At 47.6% G+C, this 25,028-nt stretch overlaps 1 protein-coding gene across 2 annotated transcripts in view; it reads left to right on the top strand.

The window, feature by feature from the left end:
• RICTOR (RPTOR independent companion of MTOR complex 2) overlaps nucleotides 1-25,028 on the top strand; it is a 1,569,237-nt gene that overhangs the window by 654,562 nt on the left and 889,647 nt on the right. For both annotated transcript variants that reach the window (XM_086960557.1, XM_086960556.1), the window contains exon 23: nucleotides 451-615. In XM_086960557.1, the coding sequence (XP_086816683.1) occupies nucleotides 451-615 (165 nt within the window). The remainder of the gene's footprint in view (nucleotides 1-450; nucleotides 616-25,028) is intronic.

The raw sequence follows: 25,028 nt of genomic DNA, 5'->3' as shown, positions 1-25,028 counted from the left end.
GGAAAAAACTATCTAACAATGAAGCTGATGCCCATGCACATTACCACTGTGAGGTGGAGTTTCTAGGTCCCATGATTTCAAAAGACGTTTGAAGAAAAACAAGATGTACATGTCTGAGCCCAAAACTAGATGGCAAGAGTATGTACAGCATGTGAATCTACAGCACTACATGCCGCTAAAAGATGCTTACTGGGTAAGTACAATTTTCCTTTTGAATGTAGTGCCCATTTGAGAAGTATTCTGTGCTTCTTTCTGTTTAATGTCCTGGACAATACTGGTGTAGAGACGCAAGACCTCAAGCTATACTTTTCCTAAAACTAGGACTGGACAGGCATATGCTGTTTTTTGCTTCTTACACGGATACATGAATACAAACGTTGACAATTCACTATGTTTTGAAGGTTGCCTTAATTTAGTTGGTGGCTATACTGGCTGTTTTCTTTATTTCAGAGCTGTAGACTGTATGCAACAAAACACCTAAGAGTATTGCTGAGAGCCAATGTTGAGTTTTTCAGTAACTGGGGTATTGAGTTACTGGTGACACAGCTGTATGATAAAAGTAAAGGTGTCTCATCTGAAGCCCTGGAGATCCTAGATGAGGCATGTGAAGACAAGGTAGGCCACATGTGTGACTATAGTGTCACAGCATTGATAATTTCAATAGGTAATACTAGTATTTAAGACCAGTACTGTCATGTGAATCCTTTCTTAGTTTTTTCCTCTATTAGGAAGCATCCGTAGAGTACATTTTCTACCTCATTTTATTTCACATTATTGTACAGACTGTTGGATTATACACCTCTGTGAGTGAATGCCAAGCAGGGTACCCATTGGCAGTTGGTATGGAAATAAGGTATATCTCCTTGAGGGTGTGCTAAAAACTGGCTGAATGAGTAAGTTAACATGAGTAGTTTTAAAATGTATATTATAGTTGGATATATGACATAGGTCAAATATGTGTGATGGCTGAAGTTAGGTCATATGTATTTAAAAGAAATGTCTTACTCTCACCTCTCAGTAGCCCTTTCGTCAAAATAGACAATAGACTACTTGTTTATGCCAGTCATAGACCGTAGGGAGGTGGCGCCAGTGAGACACTCAGACCACTTTCCCCTACAGATAACATAGGACAGCCCTGGGATGGGCTACAAGCCATTTTACACCTTAGCGGCTCATAGACAGGGAAACCTCTAGATACTTGGTGTTTTAGAAGTAAGAGAATACTTAAAAAAAAAACAAGGGATCTGTGTCATTCCAATGTATATTCTGGGTGGCTGGAAATTAATTTCTCTATCAAGTCGTGAGACTTGATAGAGAAAGGCGGAAAGGGGGTGGGATTGCCATCCTACATAAATCCTCCATAAACTGCCGGATTGAGCCCCTCTCCTTCCCGCTGGACTCCTTTCAAGCTCTACATTTCATGCTTAAATTCACCCCTACAGCCTCCTTTGCGGGCATTCTACTCTATAGACCTCCCGGCCCTAGAGCCTCCTTTACTCCCGCCCTCTTGGATCTAATGGAGCCCTATATCGATAAAGCTAACCTTATCATTCTAGGTGATTTTAATTTTCACCTAGAAAATCCCAATTCGGCTGACTCCACTCTTTTGCTTGACTCCCTTGCATCATACGGTCTCTCGCAAGAAATTAAAGGTTCCACCCACTCCGCAGGACATACCCTGGATGGAGTTTTTACCAACGACCCCAGGCTCTATACTGGCTCTCCCCTCCCCCTTTCCTGGACGGACCACATGGCAGTCCCTCTCGAGCTCACTTTCTGCCCCTCGGCCTTTCCCCATGAGTCCACCAGGTTTTCAAAAGGAACTATAAGGGCCTGAATAACGAAGCCCTAAGCCCTTTCATCGCTAATCTGAATCTTTCATCTATATCAGACATAGATATGGCTTCCCTTGAGCTTTCTAACTCTATTTCAAAGGCCATCAATGCTCTGGCCCTGGCTAGATTCCACTACTCGGCCAGAAAGCGCCCCTCGGCCCCCTGGTTCACCGACTCCCTCAGACTGCTCAGACAGGACTGTAGGAGGCAAGAAAGGCTCTGGAGGTCCCATCTTGACACAAACGAAAGAACCAAACATAAGGACATGCTCAAAAGTTATAAGGCTGCAGTTCTAGCAGAAAAAAAGTCATACTTCACTAACCTCACCCAGAGAGCTTTTTAAAATCGTGGATAATCTATCCATGACTCTCCTCCCCCACTCTATTATCCCATCCCAAGAGCTGTGCAACCAGATCTCCACTTTTTTCCACACCAAAATCAGGGATATATACACAGCTCTAGAAGATTGTAACCGCAACTCTAATGATACCTGTCCTCCGGCAATTCCCCCTCCTCAGGCATGGACGTCCCTGCCTCGCGGCAGGCTGACAAATTTTCCCCCTTTGACTTTGGAGCTCCTCTGTCAACTTCTTGACAAACTTAAATCTGGTTCCCCCCTTGACCCTTGTCCCTTAAAAACACTGAAGGAGTGTAAAGAGGTTCTGCTGCCCCCTTTTCTTAGCATCATGAATCAAGCAATCTCCAAGGGCGCCTTTCCAGCAGCTTGGAAGATGGCCACAGTCAAGCCACTCTTGAAAAAACCCTCCTTAGACCCTACCATCTTAAAAAACCTACGTCCGATATCCCTGCTTCCAGCTCCTGCCAAGTTGCTCGAGGCCCACCTAAACTCCCATCTCAGCGCCTTCCTGGATAAGTTCTGCCTGCTAGACCCATCTCAGCATGGATTCCGGAAGGCGCATAGCATGGAGTCAGCTTTGACAGTGGTGGTTAACAACATCCGCGCTAAGGTCGACAGTGGACAGACTACTCTTCTGATCGTGCTCGACCTTACAGCTGCATTTGACACCCTGTCCCTCTATATTCTGATTGCTCGCCTTAGTGAGATGGGAGTGGAGTGGCCTGCCCTGAGTCTCCTGGCCTCGTTACTTAGCCATAGCATGCAGATGGTCAAACTGGGTGACTTCCTCTCTCCTGCCAAGCCTGTGCAATGTGGGCCCCGCAGGGCTCATCTTTGAGCCCCACCCTTTTTAACATTTATGTGGGCCCCCCTTGCCAGGCTTGTAAGATCTTATGGACTGGAGGTATTATCGTATGCCGATGACACCCAGATCATGGTCTCCCTTAATCAACCTGTGGAGACCGAGGCATCCAACTTCAGGAACTGCATGGAAGCTGTAGCTGGATGGATGACCAATAATTACCTCAAATTAAATGGGGAAAAGACGGAGGTTCTCATCTTCGGAGGCAAGCATGAGATCTGGTCAGCTGACTGGTGGAACTTAATTTACATGTTAAAGTGCCCCTGAGTCTCGTATATGTCGGGCACACTGAGAGAAGATTAAAAACACGGCTAACAGAACATAAAAGTAACATAAGAACTGAATCCGTGAAATCAACAGTGGCAGCCCACTACAAAGAAAAACATCATCACATAAGCCAACTACGAGCTTGCATTTTGGAAATTGTCCCAAAGTCAGCAGGTCCTTTGAACAAGAAGAACTTACTCAAGAGAGAAAACTACTGGATTTATCACCTAAACAGTTTGAAGCCAGATAGCACACAAATTCTGTTCGATCGTTGAGCTTATCTATAAACATTTAATATGCTGTATTTAACATAACTAGTTTGTATTATGTATTATTTAACTAAGAACCAACATTAGCATGCATACTTGGTGGAGATTTATAATGTGTTTAAACATGGCGCTGGCGAGTAGCCATCCGGATCAGCCTTCATTGACTAGACTTAGTACCGCGATTATACATTCGCGTAAAGTTAAAAAAAAAACACATTACACACAGCACAGCGCACGCGCTAGATTTCAAAAGAAATACCAGCACCTGTGACAGAACGTTGAGCAGAGCACACTCGCGTAAGCCAGTTGAGAAAGTCGATCACGATTAGCAGGTAAGAACAAGGGCGGTAAAGCGTAAAGCGTTTGCTCATTGAATATGTTTACTATTGCAAGCGCAATGACGGCGACTGACCATGATAGTACACTTTTGATAGCATAAATGAAACCGTAATATACCGAACGCACTAGCAGGATGTTCTAGATACTAATAATAGCGTGATAACGATTCAGAGTTGAAAGCTTTATTGTTAACGTGCACAGAAGAAGCTCACAGTTGAAACCAGTATTTTAAATCTGTTGTCGTAGCGCTAATATTAAGTCGAGTCATTATTACTGTTTGTTGATATTAATCGGACAGGTTGAAGCAAGTTTTTTGTTTTATAACTTTGCAGATTTCCCTGATGAAGGTGCACATGGCACCGAAATGCATTGGAAATGATAAAATGGGAATAATGAAAACCTCAATGTGAAAGAATACACATGAGAATACAACATGGATATATTTTGAAAAAGAATGAATGAAGATGAATAAAAATTGATAGAACTAGTTTTGCAAACAGCCAACAGTCGAGTTTTGAACTTTATTTTGCTGTAGTCACAGCAACTTCCTGATGCCCAGGGTGAGAGGATTATGGAGCAATAGTCCTGCAACCAGTTGAAAAGACGGAGGTTCTCATCTTCGGAGGCAAGCATGAGATCTGGTCAGCTGACTGGTGGCCATGTGCCCTTGGTGTGTGCCCCACGCCCTCCCTTGCAGCCCGCAATCTAGGAGTTATACTTGACACCTCACTTTCCCTCGATAAACAAGTAAGCAGAACCGTTTCCACCTGCTGCGGGGTCCTAAGGATCCTACATAAGCTGTCAAACTATCTTTCCCTGGACTCTAGAAAACAACTTGCGGAGGCCCTTATCTCTTCACGCCTAGATTATTGCAAAGCACTTTATCTAGGCATAAACAAGATATTGGTCCAACGCCTGCAATTTGTGCAGAATGCTGCAGCCAGGTTCGTCGTCAACGCTCCTAGAAGGTCTTCTGGCTCCGCCATAAGAAAACAACTCCACTGGCTCCCGTTGTTGTCCAGGATAGACTTTAAGGTTCTCTGTCTTACCCATTCTGCCCGTCACGAATCCGGTGCAGAGGACATTAGGTCTCTTGTATCTTTTTATACCCCTGGCAGAGCCTTGCGCTCTGCCAACAAGAACCTTCTGTCCAGTCCCCGGAAGAAGAAGGCTAGATGGGGAGGGAAGGCCTTCTTTGCTCTTGCCCCGAAGCTCTGGAACCTCCTCCCTGACAAGCTCAAGGGCCTTGCGTCTCTTGATCAATTCCGTAAAGCCTTAAAGACCTGGCTCTTCACCAAAGCATACCTCTAGGTTCGAGGCATGTGGGCTGCTGAATTCATATCTGTGCGTAGATCGCCGCCTAGTGTTGGGTCCGGATGATTGCACGTTGTTGTCCTGGAAGCGTCTTCGAAGTATCACGAGATAGGTGTCTCCTCCCCTGGACTACAGTGTGCATGGGCATCGACTCCATCCTCAGATAGTTTTTTTTCCGCCATTGGGTTCGGATGTATATTGGTTCCCTCTAGTCGGAATCGATAAAAAACTTTAAGGTCAAAAGGTCTTTAGTTTTCTTCGTCAGTATAGTCTTACGTTCGGTGCCTGATTCTTCCAGCTCGGTTCCGAGCCGGATTCCATAGAACCGCGTGCTTTCAGCGCGGAGGGTCCAGTCGACGCCACAGACCCTATCGACTGCTCATCATGGAACGTAACGTGTTAAAGAGATGTCCCGTCTGCAACTCCAAGTATCCCCACATCGACGTCCACCCGGTGTGCAACAAGTGTCTGTCGCCGGATCATGATGAAGCCAGTTGCATGGCTTGTTCTTGTTTCAGGTCCAAGAAGACGCTTAAGCATCGACGCGCTGCGCGCCCGGAGGCCCAGCAAACTGCACCGGCGCCTGCGGACATTTTCGATGCCGGGGATGTCGAGGAAGAAGCTACCTGGGACATCGGTGACAACCTGTCGAATCCCGCATCAGACGTCGACTACAACTACGACGCGGACGCCGAAATGTTCGAGGCTGAAGAAGTCGTCGACGAGGTAGGGGACGACGACGTGGCCTTTGGGGGCATGGAGGATAGCTCGGACGAAGAGCTACCTAGCACTGACGCTGGGGCCGTACCGATTCATAAGACTCAGGTCGAGGGATCGCCACTAGGCCTTACCCAAGATCTTACACTGGGTTCTACGGCCCCGCCTTCGGGCTCGGCCACGGACATTGTTATTGAGCCGCACCCTGGAAAATCGAAACCGAAAGTGAAACCTACGGTCTCGACACAAGCAACAGCACTGGTGCCCGCCTCGAAACCGAAAGAGCGCATTACTTTGGTCGGATCCAAGGCCTCGGAGCCCTCGCCGCCGAAGAAGCACAAGGGTGTTGTCGATACGAAGGCTCAAGTCAAGGGCGTCGAGACGAAGTCTGCCGCGCCGAAGACTAAAGTCAAGGTGGTCAAGCCGAGTAAATCGGCGCCGAAGGAGGTCGACACCAACAAGGGCCTCGGTGACCCGAAGGTTCTCGAGACTCCGCGTCAACATGACAAGGCCAAGAGCGGCGCACCCAGAGAGTCCACTCCTGGTGGGGCCTCGAAGGATCCTGTCGACTCGGCGCGCCCTTCTGCCGCTTTCACCAAGCAAGTGACGGACTCCCTACAGCGGATCAAGGAGAAGGCCTTGTGAGAAGGTGGCCTGATATGCAGTGCTCACTATTCTAGTGAACACTATGTATCAGTCCAACAACCCTTATTGATGATTGGTTGTAAGTCAACCTTATAGACCAGCTATCCTAGTAGCGTGGATACGAGCAGTCTAAGGCTAAAGACTCGAGAGGGCGTGTTAAGCCAGCTGTTATACCATCACATATACACCTTGAATACCAAGTGAAAGGACACCACACAAGTGTTATGAAAATAAACAGTGTATTTATTAGAATCACAACAGCCCTGTACTCTTTATGAGGACAGGGTACTAAGCACAAAACAAAACTCTTACGAAAATACCAAAGTTAGCACAGTATATACAAATGCCCGAGGGGCACGGAAAACCATATACTCTGAAAGTGGAATGCGAAATTACTAGCAGGTAAGTACTGTACTAATAGGCTTTGGAATCGCTAGGACTAGACTATAGAATCTTTAGATTACTTTTAGGAGGCCTAGGGGACTCGGGTGCAGAGTGTGCACTCTCACGCGTGATGCAGGACAAAGTCTATGGTAGCTAGTAAAAGCAAAGTTAGTGTTCTCGGGCGAACCTGACCTGGTAGGAGGAAAACGAAAGTGGATTCTGACCCTTGGATAGTGAGGCTATGCTGGGGCACCGAAATGCCGAAGTTACCTAGCCCAGGGGCTGCAGCTGCATAGGTCTCAAAAGACGTCGGGAATCCTCGTAGACGGACCAGGAGCCTGGAAGAAAGATGCTGGCAGGCGACCAGTGAAGAGAGTTCGGAGTGATCCATGCCTGGATCTTGAAGATGGACGATACCTGAAAGCAGAGGGGACCAAGTTCGTGACTACTAGCCAGTAGTCAGGTGGCACCAGGAGGGCACCGGATGGTAGTCACCTCGACTAGGTGAGTGGGCGACGCGGTGCTCTGCAGATCTCACGGACCAGGAGGCGTTGTCGGCGACCAGGATGGAGGAGCGAGCTGTCCCACGATGAATGAAGCTGTCGGCGTCGCTGGACCCAGGATTGGGCAACAAAGCTTTGGCTAATTCAAGCCCACGCAGTGGACCTAAAATGGCGTCTTGAGTGGACCAGGAGGGTCCGGGGTGCTCCTCTTTTGGAAGGGAGCAAGGGCCAGTCTGGAGCAACCAGACCAGCAGCAGTTATGTCGTCAGGCGTCGTTAAGAAGGCCACAAGCCAGCGGGCTAGTAGCCAAACAACGCGGTGAGCAGCAAAAAGCAGAAGGGCCCCACGCAGATCGTGGAGATGCTGGGAGGCTGAACTTCGGTGCTGGAGCTGCTCAGGGTCGGGGCTTCTCGGACCCCAAAGCACTCACCAGAGGATCCCTCGGCGGTCGTGCTGGAAAGAAGTCGTGCAGTCTTGAAGATGGCCGGTCCCTCGAGGTCTCGTCGCACTCACGGTTCTCAGCTTTGCTGTAGAGGTGAGTAGAGGTCAGAGGTGCCAGGGAAGCCGGTTCTCGTCGAGCTGGGCAGTCGGATTCCGGAGGAAGGACTTGCAGCAGACCGCAGTGTTCTTAAGATGGTGCCTGCGGATGCAGGGTGACTACTCCTTAGCCACAAGGGAGAATCTTGAAGAAGAAATCTTGAAGTCCTTTCGAAGAAAGTTGTGTCTTGATTCCAAAGATGATCTAATTTGGAAGGGGGCCCGCTCCTAACTTTATACTAGGAAAAGGGGCTGACCCGGTGACTAGGTCCTGCCTATGGGTGGGACTAGGAGGGGGGTGGTTACACCCCTCTCCCATGCCGGACTTTCCCCAGGCCAGGGGCTGGTGTGCCCCTGGAACTGGTTCTAGCCGGCAGATGCGTAGTGAGCACCGGGGTGCCACTCAGCAGTCACCTTCCTGTAAAGCCCTGCCTACCCAGGATACACAAAACCCTGTCTGGGATGGTGCTAGCACCGCCCCTGACAGGAAACCCTTTGTCCAAGCTCTCCTCGCTGGAAGGACTCCCAGCAGCAGGAGGTCAGACTCGTGTCTGTGGTGGCAGCATCCATTTTGTGGAGCTGAGGCTTCGTTTAACTTTAACCGGGGTTCACAGTTACATACATGTCGTGCCCCTCTAGAAGGGTGGAATGCTAACCCCGTCGCCAGAATTGGCGAGGGGTTAGTATTCCAATTCGTATGACACCTTACTCGACATGTTTTGATAAAGCAATACCAAAGATAGCATTTAACCGCGAGGATTATAATGCACTTAAGAGTATATGGTATGCGTTATCATGGAACAGCTATTAGGACTTGGTTCCACAAGCTGCAAACGGGCTCAGCTCATGCCAGAGCACCATTTCACACGATTCCAAGCACTCTGCCTTCAGGATTGTCAAGGCCTGCCATAGGAGTGACTGATAGGGATCTGTGTGTCCATTTTAGGGTTAGATATAGGTATACTATATCTATAGCAAAGGGTGATTACACCACCTTGCCCCGGCTGTCGTGCAGCCAGTTGTGTCAGATTTAGATGGCCATCCAGGGGTGGCATAATACATGCTTCAGCCCCTGGTAGGCCCTGGGTACACCTATGCCCTGAGTTACAGGGTCTGATAAGGTGGCCCAGTACCAATTGGAAATGTACCTAAGGTACATGGAATCCATTTTACAGAGAGAGCAGTAGGCCTGGGGTCCTGATTGGCAGGGTCCCAGGTCGACTATGTCAAAAATCAGCTAAAACACATGGCAAAAAGTTGGGGGCAACCATAGTCAGGAGGTACCTTCCTACAGGCCTCGGCTGTCGGCCCAAGAGATCCTCCACCTTCGAAGCCGGTCGAGAAACCTCACAAGGCGTTGACGCCCATTCACTTCACGTTGCCGCCAAAAGTGGCACCGAAGGCTTTCACCCCTAAAGTGGTCGCCAGCGTCCCCGAGAAGGTGTCCTCAGTGCCGAAGTCGTCGACGGTGGTTCCCACCTTGAAGTTTCGGCAATCTTTGGAAGAAGACCAACAAGAACATTTTATTGATGCTGAAACGGGCAGGCTTTCCCTCCACAAGCGGAACATTGCCCCGGAAGAACCTATGGAGTCCTACAAGATTCCTCTGAAAAGAAAGAAGGACTCTGCTTCCACTCCTGTCCTTGTGGAACCACTTTCTCCACAGCCTCATGATGTCTCGCCCACTTACTCAGATGTGGACGCTGGGGAGGGCGATGATGAGGATGAGTACAGCTATCCTGTCTATACAGACCCTGATGATACCAATGAGCCCTGGGCTGCTGGTGCTGACCCAGGTGATCCTCATTCTGGACAAGACACTCAACTTTATTCTGTGAAGACATCCCCTACAGAGGATTCAGCAGCGTTCCGTGCCCTCATTGAACGGGCGGCTAAGAATCACAACGTCCAGCTCCATGCTGACCCTATTGACGTCGATTTCCTTTTTGATACCTTTTCAGTCTCTGAGAGAACTATCAAAACTCTGCCTATGTTGAAAGGTGTCTTAAAACCTGCTGGGGAGATCTTTAAAGAACCTACCAGAGCCAGGGTGATAAACCCTAGGATCGAGAAAAAGTATAAACCAGCGCCTACTGATCCTACCTACATTAAAGGGCAGTTGCCTCTGGACTCTCTTGTCGTCTCGAATGCCCGGAAGAGGGCTAATTCTCAGAAAACGGGTGATGCTCCTCCCCCAGACAAAGAATCTAAGGTGTTTGAGGCATCAGGGAAGAGAGTGGCAGCACAAGCGGCCAATATATGGCGCATTTCCAATACGCAATCGCTTCTAGCGAGGTATGACAGGGAACACTATGACACACTGGAGACCCTGTTGCAACACCTGCCTGATGAATACAAGGAGGCAGCTGAGATGCTTATTCAAGAGGGGAAGCTGATTTCTAATGCTTCGATTAAATGTGCACTGGACGCGGCTGACACCGCAGCCAGGGCTGTCAATACTGGTGTCATGCTGAGACGACATGCCTGGCTGAGAATCTCTGGATTTAAGCCAGAAATCCAGACCACCATCCTTAATCAAACAGTAAATCCAGATCACCTGTTTGGCCCAAAAGTTGACACCACCTTAGAGAAGATTAAGAAGGACACTGAAACTGCTAAGTCCATGGGTGCCTTACAGTCCCAGCAGTTCAGGGGTGGGTCTTTTCGTCGCTCAAGCACTAGAGGCGTTTCCAGAGGCCAGCTCTCCCAAACCACGCAATACTACAAAGGCAACACACAGTCCACATACACCAACAAAAGTCGAGGTGGATATCGTGGAAACAGCGCCAAAGGCAGGGGTCGTGGAAACAACAACTCCAGATCATCTGCCTCCAGCAAACAGTGACGCCTTGTCACTGCCCCCCGACCACACAACACCGGTCGGGGGGGAGACTTCAGCAGTTCCTGCCGGTCTTGAGAACCATCACCACAGACAGGTGGGTCAGACAGATTATACAGTACGGTTATTGTCTGGAGTTAACATCCACTCCACCCAACATACCCCCAAGACACCGTCATATGTCCTCCGAGCATTTGCACTTATTGCAGCAGGAAGTCCTAGTCATGCTGCAAAAAGGGGCAATAGAGCTCATGCCTGTGCAGGAAAGAGGCACAGGGGTTTACTCCCTGTACTTCTTGATACCAAAAAAGGACGGGTCCCTCAGACCCATACTGGACCTCAGACCCCTCAACCAGTACATCCTATCGGAGCACTTCCATATGCTGACCCTGCAGCAAGTACTCCCGTTGCTCAGTCAGGGGGATTTTCTCGCAACTTTAGACTTAAAGGATGCGTATTTTCACATCCCGCTGCACCAGTCACACAGAAAATACCTCCGGTTCACCATCCAAAACCAACACTACCAGTTCAAGGGTTTGCCTTTTGGAGTCACCACGGCACCCAGGTTGTTTACAAAGTCCCTGGCGACAGTGGCGGCGCACCTAAGGAGACAGAACATTCACGTCTACCCTTATCTGGACGACTGGCTCATCCAGGCGAAGTCAGCCCAGCAGTGTGCCGCTCACATGTCCCACACCATTCACCTCCTTCATGATCTGGGATTCTCACTGAATTACCCAAAGTCCCACCTTCAGCCCGCCCACATACGGCAGAATCTGGGTGCGACGATAAACACTCTGGCAGCCACGGCACAGCCAAATTCAGTGAGGGTCAGCAGCATTCAATCGCTGATACATCGATTCAAACCCCAACACTCGCTTCCAGCGAGAGTGTTCATGCAGTTGATAGGCATGATGGCCTCCTGCATCTCCATAGTCCCGCACGCGAGACTACATATGCGTCCGTTTCAGGAGTGCCTTGCACGTCCGTGAACTCAGGCTCACAGGCTATTGAAAGACCTAGTGTTGGTGAGCGGTCGGGCATACAACTCTCTGCATTGGTGGAATCCACAAAACCTTTGCAAGGGACGACCGTTCCAAGAGCCTGTGCCACAGATCATCCTGACGACGGACGCCTCTCTACAGGGATGGGGAGCTAATGTACTCCATTACACTGTGCAGGGACTATGGACGCAACAGCAACGGAAGATGCACATCAATGTTCTGGAACTAATGGCAATCTTCATGGCACTAAAAGCCTTCAAAGTACATCTGTGCAGCAAGGTCGTGTTGATCCGGACGGACAACATGACGGCCATGTACTACATTCAGAAGCAGGGAGGCACACACTCTCAGCAGCTGTCTCATCTGGGTCAGAGCATGTGGAAGTGGGCCATTCAGAGGAACATATTCCTCATGGCAGAACACCTCCCGGGCAAGGACAATCAGATGGCGGACCTGCTCAGCAGGTACAGCCACCAAATGCACGAGTGGGAGATACATCCATCAGTACTCCACCCGTACTTCCAAAAGTGGGGTCATCCAGAGATAGACCTGTTCGCCACAAGGGAGAACGCAAAATGCCAAAGCTTTGCCGCCAGGTTTCCACACCCACAGTCGCAGGGCAATGCAATATGGATAAACTGGTCAGGCAAATTTGCGTACGCTTTTCCCCCAGCACCTCTGATACCGCTGGTGGCAATCAAGCTCAGGCAGCACTCGATGACTCTCATCCTGGTTGCTCCAACGTGGGCTCGCCAACCATGGTACACCTCGTTTCTAGAGCTGTCCGTGGTACAGCATCAGAGGCTACGCCTCACACCCAGCCTTCTGACGCAGAGCCATGGCGACATTCAGCATCCAGATCCGCAACAGCTCAACCTGGCGATCTGGCTCCTGAGGTCTTAGAGTTTGGCTACCTAAACTTGCCTCCTGACTGTATGGACATCATCCGGGAGGCAAGGAAGCCCACCACAAGAGCATGCTATGCGGCAAAGTGGAAGCGGTTTGTCATTTATTGTGCAGACCACAACATTAACCCGCTAGATGCATCTATTCAGAACATCATTTGTTATCTTTTCCATCTGTACAAATGCAATTTGGCCTATGCTTCCATTCGTATACATCTATCCGCTATGGCAGCTTATCTCCAAAACAGGCGGCACCTCTCACTTTTCAGGGTGCCGGCCATTGAAGCCTTTCTAGAAGGACTCAAACGAGTCATTACTCCGCGGACTCCACCTGCTCCGGAATGGAACCTCAATGTGGTTCTCACCGGACTGATGGGTCCCCCCTTTGAACCACTGCATTCCTGCGAGATTCAATTCTTGACATGGAAGTGGCTTTCCTTATAGCGATTACATCGCTACGACGAGTTAGTGAACTCCAGGCACTGACTATCCAAGAGCCATTTATTCAAATTCATTCTAACAGGGTGGTGCTTCGCACTAACCCTAAATTCCTTCCTAAAGTAGTGTCTCAATTCCATATTAACCAAACTATTGAATTACCTGTGTTCTTCCAAAATCCAGAGTCATTGGCGGAGAGAATGCTCCACACCCTTGACGTCAAAAGGGCCCTGATGTATTACATTGATAGGACCAAGGATTTTAGGAAATCTAAGCAACTCTTTGTTGCCTTTGCGCCACAACACAAAGGTAACCCCATTTCCAAAGCTGGTATAGCTAGGTGGATCGTTAAATGTTTTCAGATCTGCTATCTGAAAGCCAAGCGTACTTTCACCATCCCACCGAGGGCCCACTCCACCAGAAAGTTGGGGGCCTCCATAGCTTTCCTTGGAAACATTCCTTTGGAAGACATATGTAGAGCAGCCACATGGTCTACCACACACACTTTTACAAAGCATTATTGTGTTGATGTGCACTCCAAACAGCAGGCAGCTGTAGGGCAGGCTGTTCTAAAGACTCTTTTCCAAACTGCTGCAGCTGGCACGGGCGACCGCCGCTAATGGGGGGACTGCTATGTATTCTATGCACAGATATGAATTCAGCAGCCCACATGCTTCGAACCGAATATGCTTTTTACCAGTATGCATCTGTTCTTGGCATGTAGGGCTGCTGACATTCAAATCGCCCGCCCTCCTCCTCGGCGCCTGTAGCAGCTGCAGAATTCATATATACTTCTAGCATGGTCATAATTCACTTAGTTTCACTCCATCTTGGCCACAATGTCTAAAAACAATCTGAGGATGGAGTCGATGCCCATGCGCACTGTAGTCCAGGGGAGGAGCCACCTATCTCGTGATACTTCGAAGACTCTTCCAGGACAACAACGTGCAATCATCCGGACCCAACACTAGGCGGCGATCTATGCACAGATATGAATGTCAGCAGCCCTACATGCCAAGAACAGATGCATACTGGTAAGTAGCATATTCGTTTCCTCCCTGGTCTTTGCTCTGCTTTCAGCCGTTCCATCTGATGCGCCTTGATTCATTCATTCAGTAGAGAGAGGGATTCTTGAAAGCTAAGCACCAGGCGAGGCTGAAAGAATAGTGGACATCGAAGTCAAAATTCTCAAATTGGAGTCAGCTTCAGAGACAGACTGATAATAGCGTCCAGCCTCAGTTGTATTTAGATAGGACGACCCTAAACAGTTGCAACAAGACACATCCAGACAGATTTGGATGGCATCTCAGAGCTGTGTCTATGATGCTGGGAACAAGTCTGGGAAATGGTTATATTGGCTGGTGCTAGAGGTGGCCAGCTGGATAGTTTCCTTCTAATAATAGGGGGTAACCTAAATACGCATGAAGTGGGGGATATAATCAAATAGGTGCCCTATGTTACCAATAACTATATGCAAAGAAAGTATTTCTTGAATGAGAGCTAGCCAATCGGCTGATAACGGACATATCTTTTCCAACCCTTAAGGACCACAACAGTACGATGTTAGATAGACCCTTATAGATGGAGGTGATTGCGAAAGCAATATTGGACATGCAGTCAGGCAAGACATTGGGTCTTGATGGCTTTCCTTTAGCTATCGCTGGTCCAGCTACAAATGTATGAGCCACCGAGAACAAGGGGCCTTCCCCAGCATCTGGAACTAGCTACAATTCTAATGCTCCCCAAGCATAAACCTCAGAAGGACGAGTGTGTGTCCTACCACCAGTATTTTTAAATGCTGCACCACATCTCCCAGGCCATCGGCAACATCACAGGGTATGGAAGCTTTTAAGGAGGCTATGATGTGTATTTTTGGCCCTCGTCCTACTTCCTTTGGTGTGCGCCATTGAGCCCCAAAGACCCGTAGAGGCCTACAGTTGAATTAATGCCAGAGGGGAGTCCGCCTTTTGAGCCCATCTCTGGTTCCATACTGACTCTGATGCAGATTTCCAATCCAACTCCAAGACCTGAGCCAATCCATCTTTATTGACCCTGTCTCAACGTCACTGGGGCGGAGGTTCAGCCCCTGCCGACTTAGGTGTCTGGCCTTAGCCAAGTTCACTCTTAGACTCACCTGCAGCTCACCCAATTTCCATAGGATTTGATTTTGACAAAACACTCACCCCGTCAATCAATAGAGTATGCAGTTCCTATCAAGAGAAGTAAAAAATGTAAAAGAGATAAGGTTGGTGGTGAACTGAAATCAGATCGGGAGATCTGATTGCTCAGGAGCAATTGCCCTCACACACCCAAATGGGTGTCATGCTTTATTATAGGGCAGCTCCTCATTGTGCTGGACCTGCAATGCCCAAAGGGACCCTCGACGGGACTCTTTGGTGGAGATCGTTTGATTTAGATGCTGTTTGTAAAGTATAAGTGGCAGTGTTCTGAGTGTAAAATGGTGTGGTGTGAGTTAAAAGTAACTAAGAGGTACCCCGACAAATTAAATATGTTCGAGGCATGTTCATATCTTGTGCATAGATCGCCGCCTAGTGTTGGGTCCGGATGATTGCACTTGTTGTCTTGGAAGAGTCTTCGAAGTATCACGAGATAGGTGACTCCTCCCCTGGACTACAGTGCGCATGGGCATCCTCTCCATCCTCGGATTGTTTTTTTCCGCCATTGGGTTCGGATGCAAACTCCTATACTCCAACTTCGGAATCAAAAACAAAACTTTTCTGAAGGCCAAAAGGCCTTTGATTCGACTGTATTTTTCTCGCTCGGTACCTCTCTACTCGATCCAGCCTTCCATCTCCAAGCGGTCGTCGAGGCGGGCCGTTGGGACTTTTCGACGCCACGTGAGCCGACCGTCGATGGAAAGAAGCCCGTTTAAAAGGTGCCCACAATGCCAATCCAAGTTCCCACATACTGATAAGCACTCAGTATGCAACAAGTGCCTTTCCCCAGACCATAAGGAGGAAAGCTGTCCAGCCTGCGCACAGTTTCGATCGAAGAAAACTATTCGAAACCGATGTGCCGCCAGGCAAGAGATGCAGCACAGGCACCGGAACCGGACAACATCTTCGATGATGACCAGGATCTACAAGACGCGCCAGACTCGGACCTAGAGATCATCACCGTCGAGGACTACTCGGACTCGGATGGCGACATCCCACCGGGGCAAACTGTGAGTACCCTGCCCCGACACCATCTACCCCGTTACCAACGGCTCCGGTCAAGGCATCGCCAAAAGGCCTTAGCCATGATTATAAAAAAGTTTTGCTTGCCCCGCCATCCGGCTCGGCTCCGAAACCAAAACCGAAACCTTCGGAAACATCAGGGCCCAGTAACATCGTCCAAAAGAAGGTTCCAGAGCCAAAGAAGGTCATCGACCCGAAGAGCGTCGATCTGAAAACGGCCGCACAGCCAAAGAGTGTCGAGCCGAAAAAGACTGTCGACCCCAAGAAGACCGTGCAATCCAAACTTGTCGAGCCAAAACCGGTTGTCGAACCGAACAAGGCCACGCAACCTAAGGGCGCCGAACCAAACAAGGTCGCGACCCAAACAAGCCTTCGGCACCAAAAAACGTCGACCCGGCAAAAGGCACCGCACCTAAGCCTGCGTCGAAGCCAGAACGACCCGCCGGCCCGACGACACCGGCTCCAAAGACACCAGTTGATCCAAAAAAGACGATCAACTCGGGAAAGGACACTCAGCCGAAAAAACACACAAGTCTCCAGTCGATCCGAACAGGAACATCAACTCGGAAGAAGACACTTCTCCGAAAAAGCCTAAGGAGCACAAAAAATGCGTCGACCCGAAAGACACTTTCGACCCGAAAAAAGGCCTGAGCCGAAAAAAAGGGCTAATCAACCAAAAGCCATCGAAAAACCAAAGCCACACACCCAACCCAGGACTGTTGAGGAAGAACTCTTCCACCCAGATCCCTCCGACGACCAGGCAAAAATCTATATCAACCCAGAGACTGGTAAAGTTACCATCCTGCATAGGAAAAAGAGGCCTTTGGACTTTGAACCATAGTCCCCTATTCCACTGAAAAAAAAGGACGTTGGAACTTCTCCTTCTAGACCCTTCATTCCTTTTCAACCTATCATGCCTTTTACTCCTTTTAATCCATACATTCCTTATTCTCCCTCTCATCACGGGGATAACTAAGGTAACACAGGGGATGAGCCAAAGCCTGAATATGACTTCCCACAGGACCCTGAACCACAGGAACCATGGGAAGAGCCAACTGACCCTTACAACACCCATCCCATCCCTGATATGTCCTCTTATCCTACTCAGCCGTCACCTACAGATGACACCGTAGTTTTTAATCAGCTCATAGACAGGGCTGCACAGTTCCACAATGTGGATATGCATAACGACCCTGTTGAGGAAGACTTCTTGTTTGACACCTTCCCTACTTCAGAAAAAAGTGTCAAAACACTTTCCATGTTAAAGGGAGTTCTAAAACATGCACCGGACATATTTAAGGATACAGCCAGGGCAAGGGTAATCTACCCCAGAATTGAAAAATGTATAGGGCAGCCCCTACAGACCCTACTTACATCAAAGGGCAGTTACCACTTGATTCACTGGTTGTGGTCAACGCACGTAAAAGAGCCAACTCCCAAACCACAGGGGAGGCACCTCCCCCAGACAAAGAGTCAAAAATACTAGAGGCATCAGGGAAAAGAGTGGCAGCACAAGTCTCCAACTCTTGGAGGATAGCTAATACACAAGCCCTACTAGCTCGCTACGACAGGGCGCATTACGACCAGCTAGAGACCCTCATGCAACACCTACCTGAGCCTTTCAAAGCACAAGCCCAAGCCCAAGATCTCATACAGGAGGGAAAATTCATAACAAACGCCTCCATCAAATGCGCGCTTGACGCAGCAGACATTGCGGTTAGGTCAATCAACACTAGCGTCCTACTCCGCAGACATGCATGGCTCCGTATTTCTGGTTTTAAAAATGAGGTATAGTCCACTATCCTTAACCAGCCTGTCAATCAGGACTTTCTGTTTGGCCCTGCTGTCGACACCATTTTGGATAAAATGAAAAAGGACACAGAGACCGCAAAATCAATGGGGGCATTGCAATTTCACCAACAAAGAGGGGCTCCTTTCATCGCTCCTCATACAGGGCAAATACACGAGGACATACCTCACAAACAACAGCCTCATATAAAGGTAACACACAAAGTTCCTTTACCAAAAACACCACCAGAGGAGGCTACAGAGGTAGCAATACCAAGGGAAGAGGACCTGGAGGCAATAACACCAGAGCCTCCACCGCCTCAAAACAGTGACTCTTACACTACCTCCAGACCACTTAACACCGGTCGGCGGCAGACGACAATAGTTCCTACCCGTCTAGAACACAATTACCACAGACAGGTGGGTGAGAGAAATTATCCAGTCTGGCTACTGCCTAGAACTGACTTCTACACCACCAAACATACCACCCAGACATCGTCCAATGTCTAAAGAACACATCACCCTGTTACAACAAGATGTGAACCTCATGCTAGAAAAGGGGGCCATAGAGCAAGTCCCTTTCCAACAGCAAGGGACAGGAGTATACCCCCTATATTTCCTTATTCCCAAGAAGTACGGCTCTCTCAGACCCATATTGGACCTGAGACCCCTAAATCAATACATACTGTCAGAGCACTTTCATATGATAACATTACAACAAGTGCTCCCGTTGCTACAACAAGGGGATTTCCTAGCAACAACGGACCTCAAAGATGCGTATTTCCACATACCCATCTTGAACATATCTGTAAGGCAGCCACATGGACCACCATACACACTTTCACAAAACATTACTGTGTAGATGTGCAAACAAAACAGCAAGCTGCTGTAGGCCAGGCTGTCCTCAAAACTCTTTTTCAAACTGCTGCTGCTGGCACAGGTGGCCACCGCTAGAGGAGAAACTGCTATACAGTTTATGCACAAGATATGAATTCAGCAGCCCACATGCCTCGAACGGAATATGCGACTTACCAGTATGCATCTGTTCTTGGCATGTAGGGATGCTGACATTCATATCGCCCACCTTCCTCCCCGGTGCCTGTAGCCGCTGCAGCATTCTCTCTGGCATGGCCATCTCTTCCTTTACTATCTCCATCTCTGGCACGATGGCGAAAAACAATCTGAGGATGGAGAGGATGCCCATGCGCACTGTAGTCCAGGGGAGGAGTCACCTATCTCGTGACACTTTGAAGACTCTTCCAAGACAACAAGTGCAATCATCCGGACCCAACATTAGGCGGCGATCTATGCACAAGATATGAATGTCAGCAGCCCTACTTGCCAAGAACTGATGCATACTGGTAAGTAGCATATTCCTTTAGTCCTCTTGGTATAGCTAAAAGAAGTGGGTGGCTGGATGCAAATATACTGGTCTGATACTGCTCATAGCTGTATAAAAAGGTCAACATGTTTCCTCCTGTCTTGCTTTACACTCTCAAATAAAATAAATTCAGCACCACCTAGCAGAAGCATTTTGTATAGCAAGAAAACACCTGGAAAGGGGCTCCTCCCTCACCAAATGAGGCACATCAAGAGACCGTTTTCAGAATAAATCATGGTAGTTCATTAGTGCAGCACTCCCTAGCAGAAAGGCTTTCCCAGATTTCAATTGAAAACAGCATAACAAATGTAAATATCCTCATATATTTATATTCAAGCAAATAATATAAAATACCAGAAGATATTTATTATAAAACACATGCAGATAATAAACACTTACAAGTCAGATAATAATGAAACATTCACAAGTGAAATGGAAGGGGGCTACACCTAAGCAGATAATACTAAGCAGATAATAATAATGGAAGTCCAATACAAGAAACAAGCTCTGTAAAATGCAAGTAATCAAATGCAAGAAATAAACACTATCAAATGAAAGACTCAAATATAAAGAGTATGTATAAATAGAATGGAAGCATATAAAATATACACAGCATACATCAGATAATGCCAAGGAGCAAGTACCAATGACTAAAAATACTTTACATGATGGTCACTCACCACACATGTAGAAATAACTCTATATCTATACATATATCTCAATACCAATAATCAAAAAATATCTAACCGCTGCAATATGTTTATCTTAGCCAACACAAGACTGGGAGGTCCCAACTGACAATCTGGGGGTCAAAAGACTCCTCAAGCCATAAAATGTAGCACTGAGCAGATGCCTTCATCTCTCAGGAGAGAAACCCTTGTTTTCAAGCCAGAAACTCCAGTTTTTATAATATTATCAATTCATGAGAAGACACCCTCTACAGCAAGGAAACTTACTGGTGCTGGCCATGTTCCTGCAAGCATTCCAAAACAAAGGATTTCACGTATTCTCCTTGCGCTCCCACACTACATGTTCCAGCATCTTATCTTAGTGAAGCCAGCTAAAGTAGGAAATGTCTAAGAGTAAAAAAATCACCTTCATAGAGGAAAATAATTCTGAACATGAATAACTTAAATAACCGGGAGTAATCTGGGGGGGGGGAGGGAGGGCTGCTTGTCTGTGCAGAACTCAAGCCATACAGAGTCAGAATTCAAGATTGAGTTAGGGCACGTTACAGCGAATAAGTAAAACTTCATGTTTGAGGCATATGAGCTGCAGATTGTACACTTAGCATTAGATCGCCTCTTGGTGTTGTGTTCGGATGTTTGCATGTTGTTGTCGTCTTGGAAGAAGTCTTTGTAGTCACAAGATAGCTGACTCCTCCCTTGGATGGCATTGCTCATGGGCATCGGCTCCATCCTTAGATTGTTTTTTTCCGCCAATGGGTTCGGATGCAACTTTCCCGCTCCGGTTCGAAAATCTACTTTTCAAAGACTTCGACGCGCAAAACTTTTGGAAAACAAACCGTAACTTCAATAGACATAGACTCGACCTCATCACTTCGATTCCGCTGGTCGACACGGGACGTTGGGCATACCCATGTTGTGAGGCCTACACCTCATGGAAAGGACACTATTCAAAAAATGGCCCGGGTGTGGATCAAAATTACCACACAGCGACAATCACGAGGTGTGTAATCTGTGTTTATTTCCTGAACACGATGAGTCGAGCTGCACAGCTTGTGTGTCCTTTCGATCCAAGAAGACCATTCGGGATCGGATGGCCCGTCAACGCGACATGCAGAGATCAGCTCTGGAACCGGTGGATATCTTCGACGAAGGTCCATGTGTCCCCGAGATAGATTCCGATGATCTCGAGATCGTATCTGAGGCAGACTACTCCGATGACTCCATATCAGGTCATCGCAGGAGTACGACTGCCCCTGCCCCAGCCCCAACACCTAAAGGTCAAAACTCCGCCTTCGGGGCCCAGTCGAGACAGAGACATTGCTTTGAAAGCCCCGCCATCAAACCCGGCTACGAAGAAAATATTAAAGCCTTACCAGGCAAACTGCACGTACCGATACAACCAGCTCCCTCTGCACCAAAACCGAAAGAAGTCCCGGTTCCGAAAAAAAAGACACAGAAACCGTCGACTCCTAAAGACAATACGGCACCGGAACCAATGAATCCTGCTTCCACCCCAAAATCTTCGGTGCCGAAACCCACAAAACCTGTTTCCGATGCCTCCAAGCCCTCGAACCAGGCCTCGACTCCAAAAACAATACCTTCGGTGCCGAAAACTACGCCACAGGACTATACAACAACTCCTAAGGCTAAAGACAAACATAAACCAGGCCCGGAGCTGAAAAAATCAACGCCGAAAGCAATTTCTCAAGAAGAGCTTTTTAGATCTGATCCTTTGCAAAAGAGGATATACATGGACCCAGAAACAGGACACGTTTCAACCACACCACACAGGAAGAGGAAGTCCGATACAGCACCTACACCTCCAGTGCACGTCAAAAAGAACAACACATCTCCTATGCACCATTCTTCTCCTGTATCTCCTTCTCCCCCTTTAAACATTTCACCTCAAAATTCTCCTATTCATTCTCCACAACATACACCTCCTCAGGATGATAATGATCAGTATGGCTTGGGGGAGGGAAAGACCCATATGACACTTTTCCCTACCCAACAGGTTCACCAGACTGGTAGTATCCAAACGAACAGAATATACCAGATATTCCTGAGCCACATATATATCCATCTAAATCTTCTTCTCCAGAAGACAATATTGGGTTTGGACACTTAATTATTAGGGCTGCCATCTACCACAATGTCACTAGGCATTTCGATGAGGCAGAAGAGGACTTCTTACTAGACACTTTTGAACAATCCCAAAAATCTGTGCAAATCCTGCCAATGATTAAGGGCGTCATTAAACAAGCACCAGAAGTGTTTAAAGATCCTGTACGGGCTAGAATCTTAATTTAATTTAATTGCATGTTTATATAGCGCTAGGAATCAACTACCGGAGGAGTATCTCCACGCTTCGACCGCTGGGGAACCCGTCCTGGCTCACCCTGAGAGATGGTCCCTAATGGGTATCTCTAAGGTGCGACCAAGCATCCCCGGCGGTCTGGGGGGGCCGTTGTGAAGATGAGGCAAGCTAATGCCCAGAGTTGCCGAGTGTGGTCCCTGACTGGAGTAGGCACCAAGGCGAGAATTATCGAGCCCGCTGACCATGGTCCATGATCCTGCCGCGTCGGGAATCGAACCCTGGTCCCGGGCCGTCCTCTGCTTACGGGTCTGCCGCCTCTAACCAGTGAGCCACACCACTTCACTACCACTTCTTAAACCCAAGGATAGAGTAAAAAGACAGAGCAGCTCCTGCTTACATTATAGGACAGCTACCCTTAGACTCCCTAGTAGAAGCACCACCTCCTGATAAAGAATCAAAAATCATAGATGCTTCAGGGAAAAGAGTAGCTGCCCAAGCTAGTAATGCATGGCGCATTACTAACACACAGACCTTCCTCGCAAGATATGACAGGGCTCACTATGATCAGCTAGAAAAGATATTACAACATCTACCTGATCAATATTAGGTACAAGCAGATGGCCTCATACAAGAGGGTAAGCTTATATCTAATGCCTCCAATAAATGTGCACTAGATGTAGCAGACACTGCATCCAGGGCAATAAACACCAGTGTCCTCCTTAGATGTCACGCGTGGCTACACATTTCAGGATTCAAGCAAGAGGTACAGACTACTATCTTAAATCAACCATTCAACCAACAACAATTGTTTGGTCCAGAAGTAGACTCAGCTCTTGAAAAAAATTATAAAAAGACACTGACACAGTCAAGTCTATGGGAGATCTGCAGTCCACCCCAGCAAGAGGCTCCTTCCGTCGCTCCTTCTACAGAGGAGGCTCCAAACAAACTGGAGCAGACAATTCAGCTTCCTTTAAAACAAATACACAAGCATCCTCTAATAAGGGATACTTCAGAGGGGGTTACAGAGGTAATAACAATAAGTGAAGAGGTTGACGTAACAACAACAATCGATCCTCTTCCACCACTAAATAGTGACTTCAGCTCCCAAAACAACATACCACTCCTGTAGGGGGGGAGATTAACAAAGTTCCTACCTGTCTGGAATTCCATCACATCAGACAAGTGGGTAGGACAAATTATCCAGTATGATTACTGCCTAGAGCTTACAGCCACCCCTCCAAATATACCACCCAGACTGCTTCCAATGTCCACAGAACATCTAATGCTGCTCCAACAAGAGGTTCTCTCATTGCTACAAAAAGATGCAATAGAGCTAGTTCTATTGCAACATCAAGGAACAGGGGTCTACTCACTCTACTTCCTAATACCCAAAAGGATGGGGTACTAAGGCCAATTCTACATTCAAGGCCTCTCAATCTGTATATGCACTCACATAATTTTCACATGTTCAGGTCACCAATTCAGGTCACATGGTCACTTTACAACAAGTGTTCCCATTATTGCAACAAGGCGATTTCCTCACTACACTAGACGATCTGGCTCCTAAAGTCTTAGAGTTTGGTTACCTTAACCTGCCACCAGAGGGTATGAATATCATTAAAGAAGCCAGAAGACGTACTGCTAGAGCTTGCTATGCTGCTAAGTGGAAAAGATGTGCCATTTACTGCAATAATAATCAAATTGATCCTTTAGATGCTTCCATCCAAAATATTATCTGTTACCTTCTCCATTTACAAATATGTAATCTAGCTTATTCATCTATACGTTTACATCTCGCAGCTATTGCTGCATATCTACAAAGCAGACAACATATGTCGTTGTTTAGAATACCAGCAATAAAAGCTTTTATGGAAGGGCTAAAAATAATTATTCCTCCTAGGTTACCACCCTCTCCAGTGTGGAACCTAAACATTTTTCTTACCAGGCTCATGGGAACCACTATTGAGCCTTTACACAAATGTGAACTACCATTTCTCACATGGAAAACAGCTTTCCCGGTTGCTATCACCTCTCTTAGAAGAGTTAGTGAAATTCAAGCTTTCACTATACAAGAACCTTTCTTACAATTACACCGTAACAAAGTGGTTCTAAGAACTAATCCTAAATCCCTTCATAAAGTAATTACTCCTTTTCATTTAAACCAATCTGTTGAGTTATCAGTGTTTTTTTAAAACCCAGACTCAGTAGCAGAAAGAGCTTTACACACACTAGATGTCAAATGCTCTTCTCTATTACATAGATAGGAACAAGTCCTTTCGCAAAACAAAGCAACTAGTTGTAGCCTTCTCTTCACCACATAAAGGCAATCCCATTTCTAAATCCGGAATTGCAAGGTGGATTGACTATGCACCCGCCAAACCCGGCTCGAGCTAGAGTGGAAAGTACCACAAGGAGCTCCCCCCGGCGATCCTGACAT

Source organism: Lissotriton vulgaris, chromosome 3_1 (genome assembly GCF_964263255.1).
Source record: "Lissotriton vulgaris chromosome 3_1, aLisVul1.2, whole genome shotgun sequence".
Classification (NCBI taxonomy): domain Eukaryota; kingdom Metazoa; phylum Chordata; class Amphibia; order Caudata; family Salamandridae; genus Lissotriton; species Lissotriton vulgaris.
Note: the sequence above shows the minus strand (reverse complement) of the source record. Positions and strands in the feature narration are given on the sequence as shown.